The sequence below is a fragment of the Rhinatrema bivittatum genome, chromosome 3, assembly GCF_901001135.1.
Source record: "Rhinatrema bivittatum chromosome 3, aRhiBiv1.1, whole genome shotgun sequence".
NCBI lineage: Eukaryota > Metazoa > Chordata > Amphibia > Gymnophiona > Rhinatrematidae > Rhinatrema > Rhinatrema bivittatum.
Genome location: NC_042617.1, coordinates 273,082,523 through 273,094,940, shown reverse-complemented (window position 1 = coordinate 273,094,940; position 12,418 = coordinate 273,082,523). Strand labels below are relative to the sequence as shown.

The following is a 12,418-nucleotide window of genomic DNA, read 5'->3' as shown; positions in this document are numbered from 1 at the left end:
ATACGTCTCAAACGAAAATACTGACTTACAGGCAGACCGTTTTTAAATGCTTTTGGATGGAAACTATGATATCTAAGTAAATTATTTCTTTCAGTTGTTTTTCGATATAGAGAGGTTTTTATTGTACTGCCATCTTTGATGATTAAAATGTCCAAAAAAGAAATCTATGACTTTTATTCTGTTTAAAAGTGAATTTTAAATCAACATCAATTGAATTAATCCAAACAAAAAATGCTTGCAATTGATCTTCACTTGACTCCCAAATGAACATGAGATCATCAATATAACGCACCCAAAAAGGTATATTTTCAAAATATGAAGATGTATAAACATGTAGTTTCCAATTTATTCATTACCAAATTCGCCACAGAAGGGGCAACAGAAGAGTTCGAAACTGTGGCACAGAACATGGCGTTTTAAAAAGGGCATATGGAGTTGCAATATGATTCAACATCACAATAAGTGTTTTTTGTTATCTGTGGATATATTTTTCAGTGAAAAGTATTGTGTGAAGAACATAAAAAATCAATTGAAGTGTGAACTCTATAAATAAGAGAAAATTGTGAATTATAAGAAACCTAAAAAAAAGAGTAAAAGAAAAAGAAGCAAAAACGGTTAGGGTTCACTACTGCAACAAACCCGATGATTATTCAATATATATGGTGAGCTATTCACTTTGGATTGGGCTAAAAATCCCATGGATTTAAAGTGAAAAAGAAAATATACACGTCTTATGCACTAAGAGTGGGCTCCCGTATGAGGGTTATTGTTGCAAGTAATACATCTTTATGTGGCATCTTTAACAAACATGGTTTATTATAGACTAGCCGTTAAGCCCGTAACAACAGGCTACATTTAAAAAAAAATTTCGGTCCATTTCCTTCCCACTCATTCTCCTTCCCACTCCCTCCCCCTCATTCTCCCCCCCCCCTCTATTCTCCCTTCACTATTCTCCCTGCCTCCCTCTCACCCTCCCCCTCTAGTCTCCCTCCCTCTCTCCTCCCCTCCCTCTCTCCTGCCCCCACTCTCTCCTCCCCCCTCCCCCTCCCCCTCCTCTGTCTCTTCTCCTTCCCCTCCTCCCCTCACTCTCTCCTCCCTCCTCCATCCCCTCTCCTCCATCCCCTCAGTCACTCCCCCTCTCAGCTCATCCACAACCGGCAGACGGAAGATCTCCTGGGGGGTGTCCCTCCCTCGCTCACGCCGCCGCTACTGCTCCTCGCCACCGCCGCTCCTGCTCCTCCCAGCACCATTTTTTTTTCGGGCACGCTCCACTCTGACCGACGTCGCGGTAGAGCTGCTCTCTACTGCGCATTTGCGGGCCGTCGGTCAGAGCCCATTTATAAGGTAGATAAGATTGTTACATTATTACCACGGTTTCCATCCAGTTGTTAAGTATTTGACACTCAAAAGGGCAGGGTCTTCCTGGTAGTGGACTGAGTGGTGAAGTTGCAATCCCAGGTGAGGCACCTTCTTTGGCTGGCGATTCAAACAGTGTGGGAATATTTGCAAGTTCTAGGGTCCATGCCTTCCACATTGGATTTGGTTCCCTGGGAGTTTGTGCACGTGAGACCTCTGCAATGTGCGCTGTTGTCCAGGTGGAGTCCATTGTCTGAGTACCATCTTCCCTTGCCCCTTGTACGAGAATCCAGGTCTAGTCTCTCATGGTGGCTATCTCGTTGCAATTTGGAGAAGGGAATGGATCTTGAACTCCTGGACTGAATGGTGGTTTCCATGGATGCCAGTCTCTCAGGTTGGGGGGTAGTGTGTTTGGTTTGGTTGGCCCAAGGTTTTTGGCTACCAGGGGAGAAGTCCTGGTCCATCAATCGCCTCGAGACGAGGGTGGTCCGAGCCCTGGAAGTTTTCCTGCCCCTGGTCAGAGGATGGATGGTTCGTGCATTCTCAGATAACTCGACAGCAGTGGCATACATCAGTTGGCAAGCAGTACGAAGAGTCATGCAGTGGTGCTGGAAGCTTGGTGATTGTTTGCATGGGCAGAGTGCCATCTCGAAGGCCTAGTGGTATAGCGGGAGTAGACAATGTGCAGGTGGATTTCCTCAACAGGCAATAGCTGGATTCAGGGGAATGGGAGTTGTCCCATGAGGCTTGGAATCACATATGCACCAGATGGGTCGTTCCCCAGCTGGATCTTATGGCGACACGAGTGAACTCAAAGATGGAGAGATTTTTCAGTCGACGAAAGGAGGTTGGCTCGGTGGGCCTCGATGCTCTGGTGTGCCCTCAGTCGACAGGAATTCTGTATGTTTCCTCCGTGGCCACTCGTCTATCAGGTCATGAGGTGCATTGGAGACACATCCCAGAAGTGTGGTGCTGGTAGTGCCAGAATGGCTGCGTCAGCCGTGGTTCACAGATCTGGTGCAGCTCGCGGTAGAGGGACCCCTCAGACTAGTTCATCTACCAGGGTTGTTGCGTCAGGGGCCCCTACTCTCGGATCGGGAGGATCACTTCTGTCTCACAGCTTGGCTTTTGAGAGGCAGAGACTGCATCTGAAGGGATATTCTGAGCAGGTCATTTTCATGCTTCTGCAGGCTAGGAGTCCTGCTACGCCCTGGCATATGTTAGGGTCTGGAGAGCTTTTGAAGCGTGGTGTCTTCAGCGACGTTTGGTCCCCCTGGCAGTGGATGTTCCCCATATTTTGGAGTTCTTGCAACAGGGGTTGTCCAAGGATTTAGCTTACAGCTCGCTTCGCGTGCAGATTTCTGAGTTGGGTTCACTCAGGGGCAAGTGTCGTGATTGGACGCTTGTCTCTCATCCGGATGTATCTGAAGGGGGTTAAGCATTTGCACCACTGGTTTGAAAGATTTGCCCAGATTGGAATCTAAACATAGTTCTTCTGGTCCTTTGTGGAGCCCCATTTGAGCCTTTGAGAAGAGTGGCCCTGAAGGATTTGATGCTGAAGGCGGTGTTTCTGGTGGCCATTTGTTCTGCTTGGCGGATTTTGGAGCTGCAGGCCTTGTCTTGTAGGGATCAGTTTTTGCAGATTTACAGCGACAGGGTTTCATTGTGCACAGTTACCTTCCTTTTTACCAAAAGTGGTGTCTCTTCATGTCAGACTGTGGAGCTACCAGGGTTTCCGGCGTTGTCGAGAGATTCCCCACAGGACAGAGTTGCATCTCTTGGATGCATGGCGGATTCTGTTACGTTATTTAGAGGTTACAAAAAATTTTCAGTGGTCAGATCATCTTTTTGTCTTGTATGGCGGAGTGAAGAAAGGGGAAAAAGCCTCTAAGGCTACCATTTCTCGTTGGCTTAAGGAGGCGATTTGTTCAGCATACATCCGTAAAGGTTACCAGATTCCTGTGGGTTTGAGAGCGCATCCACAAGGGCGCAGGCACCGTCCTGGGCTGAGTATCAGCTCCTGTCACCCCAGGAGATTTGTAAGGCTGCAGTATGGTCCTCAATTTATACTTTCACCAGACATTAGATGTAAGGGTGCAAGATGAGGCGTCCTTTGAGTGTTCTACACGTGGGTCTTTTGGGTTCCCACCCAGTTTAGGGGTGCTTGGATACATCCCACTTGTCTGGACTGATCTGGGTATGTTCAGGAAAGGAAAATTGGTTCTGACCTGCTAATTTTCGTTCCTGTATTACCACAGATCAGTTCAGAGACTCACCCCGTTGATGCCGAAAGACTGAATTTCTGCCAAGTCGATACTCAAGTTTTTACTTTAAAAAAAAAAAATTAAAAAAGAAAAAGAATCCTTTTTGGGCAGGATCTGCGGTGTTCCAGTTCCACTGTTTTTTGTTTTTTTTTGGTTGGTGGATGAGTAAAGTCTGCAGTTTTGGGGGGTTTCCAACCCTTTGGATCTATTTGCCCATGCTAGGGGTTTTAAGATTAATTTTGGCTTGGGTACCAGTTAATACTGAGGGGCCTGCAGGTGGTACTCTCGGTTATGTAGCAGGGTCTCAAAGTTTTGTTCTCTGACTCCATCTGCTGGTAGGGATGCAAAACTCACTTGTCTGGTCTGATTGTTGGTATTACAGGAACAAAAATTAGCAGGTAAGAACCAATTTTCCTTTCAAGCAGCTTAGCTGCTAAGAAGAACCTTATATCTTGGTGGGAGAATAATGCTTTTCCTACAGTTGGACCCTATACACTGTTAGCGGTGCTGCTTGCACCCTTAATTTGATGACAATTAGGCCTTCATCAAGACCACCAAACAAAAATTCTAATGTTCACTAAAGAAAATTTAGTGGCAAATGTTCTTCTCCTGACACTAGGAAACAGACATTCTCCAAATGGGGCAGTAAGCTTTATTTTGGAAGCCTTAATTTCAGTAAATATTTCACTGATCTCTCTGAATAGCCTTTTATCTTTAGGAAAAGCCCCTAAGCTTCCAGACCATCAGATATTGATTTTAGGTTTGAATGAAGAACCGGCCTATTATAATGATATTCTTCTTGAGATGGTGTATAAGACTCTGCCACTGATATTTTCACCAGGTCTGGAAACCATGGCTTTCTCAGTCAGTAAGGTACTAACCTGATTTCTTTAGGTGGTTGCACTTTTATGCTTTGTCACTTTTCTCACTATAGGGTAGCCAATGCTGGTTCTCAAGAGCCGCAGACAGGTCAGGTTTTCAGGATATCTACTGTGAATACACATAAGAGAGATTTGCATACAGTAGGGGCAGAGCATGCAAAGCTATCACATGCATATTTATTGTGAATATCCTGAAAACTAGACCTGTTTGTGGCTGTTGAGGACCGGATTTGGCCACCCCTGCCATAGACCATGAAGGAAAAAAAAATGCGATTGGTTGCTTTGCTTTTGAGATAGGAATAACATGGCAGACTGGATGGGTCAGTTCTTATTCTATCATCTACTCTCTTACATTCATGTGTCTTGGCTACCTTGGCATAAGCATTCACCAGTTCACTTGACTCCTTGGTGTGACTCTTTAGAGATGCCTTCTTTGGAAAACCATAATTATAGATATGTAAGTACCCTTTTCCAAAACTGAACTGTAAAACTGCTCAGTTGTAGCCTGAAAGAGGGAATGTGCACTTTCCCACAATTGATGACTGGATATAGTTAAATTGGATGTATTGGAGGACAATGTGCTTGATATTGAGGCTAGTCTCTCCATCTCAAATTTGCCCCATTTCTCCTCCCTTTCAGCGCCAGAGACTGCGGGAACTCCTTATTCGACAGCAGATCCAGAGGAACAACCTACGTCAAGAGAAGGAAGCGGCGGCAGCCACTGCATCCCAGGCTTCCTGGAGTGCTGATGCCACCAGTCCAGCCTTTGATCTGTCAACCCGGGGAGTGCAGCCCTACCAGGTAGCACAGGTAATAGCCTTCCTTCATCAGGCATAGCCATTGTCTAATTTCTGTGTTTATGCATACTGAAGGGAGGGCCTCAGCTGCCCTGAACAGAGCAGCTGAGGGCCTCAGCTGCCCTGAACAGACCCAGATCAGTCTAGACTCCTGGGTTTTGCCTCCCCTCCAGCAGATGGAGACAGAGAAGTTTTAACGGACTCTGTGTCATACCCTGAGGTGCTACCTACAGTCTGCCAGTATTTCTCTGTCTCCAGCAGATGGTGGAGGTGCAAAACCCTTTAGTCTGGTTTAGTTTTTAGGTTTTAATTTTCAGATTTGATTAACTTTGGCTTTAAAAAAAAAAAAAAAAAGAAAAGGTAAAGAAAAAGAACAGGATACCTTTTAAACCTCCCAGGGGTTGTCAGGTCCTGGTGGGACCATCCCCCCTGGTATTAGAGGTGGAGGAGCAGAGGGTTGAGAACCCTGTGACTGCCCACGGCTGAGGGTGACACCGGGGAGCTCGGTTCACTCACCCTCAGAGGGAAGAAGCACAGAGCCTTCACACACAAAAAAAAAAAAGAGGTATTTTCTTTTTTCTTTGTTACGACTGGCCCAGTGTTCTCCCTCCCCTCGCAGTCCGGCCGTGGCGTACCACTGGGCTCCTGAGCGATTTTCTAGCCTCCGCTTACGTCCAGGTTCCCAGGCTAAATTTGGTCTGCTGGTCATGCCGCATGGGGCAGCCTGTTCTGCATGCAGGAGCATGCGTGCGCAGCTATTGCAAGCCGGCGTTTGCACTGAGTGCCTCTAGGGAGGAGAGGGAACCTCAGGGAGGGCTATTGATGAAAATTTGCACGGCAGCAGCTCCAAAGCGTGCCGAGAGCCTGAGAGGTTCGAGTCACAGCACCAGCCCTCAGACCCGTTCCTCCTCAGCGTGGGAACAGAGGCCATCTTAAGAACTTTGACAGCAGGGGAGAGCCGCACTTGGGGAGGGGAACTCCTCACCATGGCTTGGGACCTTCGGGGGGGGGGGGGGGGTGCGATTTGCAGGTGCTCAGGAGCATTCCTCTGAAGATGACCCCGGGAAGGACTCGGATGAGTCTTCTATGTTTCTATGTATGTTATGTTTATGTCTTCCTCGTTCTCCTCCGATTTTGTTTTGTTGCTCCATAAGGCCTTTTAAAGCCCGGAAAGCAGCGAGGCGTCAGGGCAGTAAGGTTCCTCATGTGACACCAGTGTCTTCGCGGGTGGGTAAAGGGGCCATCTCGACCCGGAAGCGTTTCAAGTCTCCAATTGGAGTAGGAGCCACAAAGGCCAAACGCCCTCTCCGGTCCATTTCCTGTCCGGCTGACAGTTCATCTTCGGACCATTCGGATGAGGGGGGACTCCCCTCTGCAGGATCCTTGGGGACCGGATGTGGATCAGTATACCGAGCTCCAGTCTACCAAACAAGTGGACACGCCTATGGTTGAAGGTGATGACCCCAAGGTGGTACGTTTGTTCCGGAAGGATGAATTAGGACCACTTATTCTGGCTATTCTGGAGGAGTTAGGGGTCGAGGTCCCTCAAGAGGATTCACGACTTGGGGTGATTAATCCAGTGATGGTTGGACTCAGGGGTCCAGCTCGGTCTTTTCCCTTCCATATGTCAGTCACTGATCTTTTGTTTAGGGAGTGGGACAATCCGGACCTGGGCTTGAAAGTCAGCCGAGCTTTGGACAGATTATACCCAGAGGAAGCTCTAGACCACCTCAAGGTACCCAAGGTGGATGCTGCTGTCTCAGTGGTGACAAAAAGACCACCATCCCGGTGACGGGGGCCACTGCCTTGAAAGACTTGCAGGATCGCAAATTGGACTTACAACTTAAAAAGATTTTTGAAGTCTCTGCTCTAGGGGTCCATGCCGCCATGTGCAGCAGTTTTGCTCTAAGGGCCAGCCTCCGCTGGATGCAGAATTTGCAATCGAAAGCATCACTTTCCAAGACAGAAGTGGTGCAAGCTGGTCGGCTGGAGGAGGCGGTGGCTTGCAGTGCAGATGCACTTTATGATCTCTTACGGACTTCTGGCAGAACTATTGTCTCTGCTGTCTCAGCCCGTAGACTCCTCTGGCTTAGGAACTGGTCTGTGGATGTTTCTTCTAAAGCTCAGCTTGGTTCCTTGCCCTTTAAGAGAAAGCTGCTCTTCAGCCAACAATTGGAGGACATGATCAAGTCTCTGGGGGAAAACAAGATCCATAAGTTACCGGAAGATAAGCCTAGGATCCTTTCCTCAGAGGTCGAGATTCCGTGGGAATCGCCATTTTCGCTCTTCACGTTCCTCCGGATCCTCATCTCACCAGGGTCCAAGCCGTCAACAGTCCTGGAACCAGTCCTTTTGCAGCAGACGTCCCACCAAGGACGGAGGAGCCCCACAGACTCATGGGGGCCTCAAGTCCGCACAATGAAGCGAGGCCGGTTCACTCCTCCGTTCCAAAGATAGGGGGAAGGTTGTCTCTTTTTCTAGAGGAGTGGACCAACTTGACCTTCGATCAGTGGGTTCTAAATATAATAGAACATGGCTACGCATTAGATTTTGCTCGGCCGCTCCAGGAGCGCTACCTGGTTTTCCCGTGCTCTTACTACCAAAAACGTCGGGTGGTACAAGACACCCTACGGCGCTTACAGGACCTGCGTGCCATAGTTCCGGTATCCACAGGAGAACTCAGGCGAGTCGTTACTCCATCTACTTCGTGGTACCCAAAAAAGAGGGCACTTTCCGTCTCATCCTTGACTTCAAAAGAGTCAATCGAACTCTAAAGGTGCCTCTTTCGCATGGAAACTCTTCACTCTGTGAAGGCGTCTGTTTATAGGGGAGAATTATTGGCATTTCTGGATCTGACAGAAGCATACTTGCACATATCTATCCACCCAGATCATCAGAAGTATCTGCAGTTCGCAATTCTCGGACATCATTTTCAATTTTGTGCACTGCCTTTTGTTCTCACAGGACAGGCAGGATAGTAGTCCTTACATATGGGTGACATCATCAGGATGGAGCCCAATCACGGAACACTTTTTTGTCAAAGTTTCTAGAACTTTGACTGGCACCTACTGGGCATGCCCTGCATGGTACTAACCCTGCATCCAGCAGGGGTCCCCCTTCAGTCTTTTTTTTTCCGCGCAGCCATAGCCACGCAGCTTAAGGAGCTCTTTAGAGATTCCTGACGGGAATTTTCCTCATGGAACTTCTTTAAAAAATTTCGGAGGACTTCCTGGATGACGTCACTGGGGTCGACAGCACTGTGAGCTGGCTCCGGGCCCACCCCCCCCCCCCCCGAATCGGCCATCATCCCTCCCTTAAAATTAAAAAAAAAATTTTTTTCTCGGCTGGATGTAGTGCAGGACGTCGAGGGCTTCTATTTCGCTACAGTTTGGCGAAAAAACGAGCATCCAGAGACCCACAGTGAGCCCGAGATTGGTGCGGCCTACCTGGCTCCCCTGGTGAGTTTGCTCCGGAGCACCTCTGTTCAAAACGGCTGCCATCCTACCTCAGTCTGTTTTTCTTTTGCCTGTCTGGCGCTTGGTGGTGATAAAGGACATGTGGGGCTGTCGATTCGCCGCAGCTGGGGACCAAAATGAGCGTTCTGCGACCTGATATGTGCCAAAGATCGGCGCGGACTCCCCAGAAGAAAAGGCATAGTGTGGCCAAGATGGCTGCCGCCATCGCAGGAGATAGCACAGCTCCAGTGGCAGAGGTCTCTGAGACGGCCCTCCTAAAAATATCTGCTAGGGTTGCTGAAGTGCAGGATGCCAGGCTGTTAAAAATTCAATCCTCCATGGAGGAAATAAAGAATGCAGTAGAGGGGCAGGTTAAAAGGCTGGACGAGGCGGAGCATAGAGTATCTGATCAGGAAGACCGGCTACATATTGTGGAAAGGCAAGTACAAGACCTAACCACGCAAAATTCCTTGCTGCTGGACCGTTTAGAGGATCAAGAGAATAGGAACCGGCGTAACAATATCAAAATAATTGGCCTTCCAGAATCCGTGTCAGACCAAGAATTGTATGATCTTATTGAAGTTTGGCTGCTGGCTCAGGTGGGTCTGACTTTGATTTCTGGTTGCTTGTGCTGCGAAAGGGTACACAGAATGGGGCCGACCAGGAAAGCGACTAGCAAGCCTCGGCCTGTGATGGCCAGAATTTTAAACTGGTCCCACAAAATTCAACTTATGAGAGCCTTTCGGCAGCACAGGGGTTTGGAATATCAGGGCCACCGGATCATGCTGTTTCATGATTTCTCCGCAGCAGTCTCAGCACAGCGTAAAGCTATGTCTCCTGCATGCACAGAGTTACACAAAAGGGGGATCCAGTTTGCACTACTTTTTCCTGCCAAACTCAAGAGTGCAGCACAATGGTACTACCCTGTTTTTCTCTAAAAAGGAGGAAGCCAATTCTTTTATATCCTCGCTAGAACAAGTCAATGCTACTTGAATGACGCAGCTCTGCTGGACTGAAATTCGCCAGCAAGTCAGGTCTTCAAATTCCTAGCGGTGTGAGCCTGCTGGCTCTGCATTTACAAAAGACTTTGTTTTTCAATTCACTGTAGTTACCCTATGACTGACTTTGGGCCCCTAATTAAGGGTACAATTCTCGTCTCCTCAGTTTTTTTAATTACAGTTCACTGTTCTTTGAGGGGCGGTTCAGTGGTTTAGTAAACTTCAAAGTGTTTGTTTCATTGTCACCAGCTGTAGTGCCTTAAGTATAAGGAAGGGGAATGGTGGCAGCGAAGGCTGGGGGGGGAGGGGACAGAGGGAAGCCCATGGCCCTATGGGGCAGATGGGTATTTCGTGCCTCTTGTGGAGCAAAAAGTTATGGGGTTGGATGAGATCCGTATGCGTGGAGTATGTGTGGGTATGGATGCAGACCGTGTGTGTGTGTGTGGGAAACAGGTTGGGGGGGAGGGGAGGGTTCAAAGATATGCCCAGGAGCCCTTTCGGTTTCTTAAATCTGTCTGGAAAGTTTTTCTATTGTTTCGGATGTGGGAGGCGGGGCGCCCAGGCTGGGGGGCGCTCGGTCCCGTCACTGGCATTGTCACTTCTGTGCTATCTGCTATTATTATGTTCCCTTTAAACAGCTGACATGGTATCTGTTAAGATAACATCTCTGAATGTGGATGGCATACATTCTCCAATCAAAAGGAAAAAATTGCTATCCATGTTTCAGCGTTCCAAATCATAGGTGGTCTTTTTACAGGAGACTCACTTGATGGAGCTGGAACATTTATTTATTTATTATTTATTTATAGGTTTTTATATACCGATAGCCGTTTGCACATCGTATCGGTTTACAGATAACTAAAACTTTTTGACAGTGTCATTATACAGAACTTTTGGCACTGCCATTACATAGAACAGTAAACTTTGCATACAAGAAATAAACATCAACAAACAGTAACTGGGTAACTATTGTTTCAACATAACACATTGAAGTGGGAGTGGGTTGGGAGCTGCTACTCATCCTCGTATTCTTCACGACAGAGGGGAGTAGCAATACTTCTGCACAAACAGGTATCATTTCAGCTGGATGAGGTGTTACAGGATGTGGAAGATCGTTATGTCATTGTGGTGGGGCACTCTGCCATCAAAGAATAGCTTTTTGTAATGCCTATGCTCCAAACGTCTATTCCCATGATTATTTCACCCATTTGGTGGGTATTTTAACGAAATTATCTGATTACGCCCTCATTTTGGGAGGCGACTTCAATTCGGTCATGGATAAGCAAATTGATTGTGAGCCCCCTAGAGCTGCGAGCAGTAATGACATGCATCAAGGCATTAATTTTCTCTGTAATGAACTCAATTTAATAGATGTTTGGAGGACTCTACACCCAGGGGACCAGGATTTCACATTTTTTTCTCATCCTCATAGCTCTTATTCAAAGTTGGATTATATTTTGGTGCCCGAGCATTTTTTTTCTCTCGCGTCTGACGCCACTACCGGGCCTATTTCAATTTCTGATCATGCCCCCGTCTCTGTTACTTTACATTTGGGTAGGTCCCTTCCTGCAGCTTTTTCTTGGAGAATGCCTCCAGATTTAGACTCTGATGTGCGTTTTCAGGAGTACCTTAAAGAGAGATGGGACGAGTATATTCAATTCAATAATACGCCCGGCATTGACCCGCACACGCTTTGGCTCGCTGGTAAAGCAGTAATGAGGGGGAAAATTATTGCTTACGTTGCCACGTGTAACAAGCAGAGAAATGCAGAAATTCTGCGTCTTACCACAGAGTTAAAGCGAGCGCAGGTTAAATCTGCTTGCAACTCAACTCCAGCCAGCAAGCAAGAGGCTGACCGGATACGGAATGCCTTAAACAATGCTCTACATCAGAGAGCGTCGAAATCCTTAAGATATTTTAAATATCAATTATTTAAACATGGGAATGTTCCGGGTAGGCTTCTCGCGAACTTAACCAGACCTCGCAAAACCAAGTCTTTTATCGCAGAGGTTAAGGGTAGTGATGGTACCTATCATACTGATCCACATAATATTGAAGCGAGTTTTGTAAAGTATTTCAAGTCCCTATATGCATCTAAACCTTTCCCTCGATTGCAGTTGAAAGCTGCAAACCTGGTGCCTGGAGACACCCTCCATACATTAAATGCCCCCTTTGTGGACTCTGAAATTTTTGTTATCATACAGAAACTGAAAAAAGGGCAAGGCAGCTGGTCCTGATGGGCTAAGTAATGAGTTTTCCAAAATCCTAAAGTTCCCATTGACTAGTTTAACCTCATATTATAACTCTCTCATTCAGAGTAAGAACCTCCCACCGGATGAAAATTGTTCCACTATCATTTTATTGCCAAAACAAGGGAGGGATTTACAAGAGGTGGGATCTTACCGGCCCATTTCTCTAATAAATGTGGACATCAAAATTCTTGCAGCAGTTTTGGCAGCTCGGCTCAGCATTATCTTGCCCACCTTGGTGCACTCAGATCAGACTGGCTTTGTTTCTCGTCGCCAAGGGGTGCAAAATGTGAGACGGCTCATTGCTGCCCTAAATTACTATCCCCAGGAGGAAGCTCTTATTCTAAGTTTGGATGCCGAAAAGGCTTTTGACTCCTTATACTGGGACTATATGTTTTGGGTGCTTCAGCAATATGGG

The 12,418-nt window shown here is 47.2% G+C and overlaps 1 protein-coding gene across 7 annotated transcripts in view; it reads left to right on the top strand.

Annotated features, from left to right (window-relative positions):
• The window catches only part of KMT2D (lysine methyltransferase 2D), a 610,975-nt gene that overhangs the window by 330,235 nt on the left and 268,322 nt on the right, over nucleotides 1–12,418 (top strand). For all 7 annotated transcript variants that reach the window (XM_029594656.1, XM_029594657.1, XM_029594655.1 and 4 more), the window contains one exon: nucleotides 5,141–5,311. In XM_029594656.1, coding sequence (XP_029450516.1) covers nucleotides 5,141–5,311 — 171 coding nt within the window. The remainder of the gene's footprint in view (nucleotides 1–5,140; nucleotides 5,312–12,418) is intronic.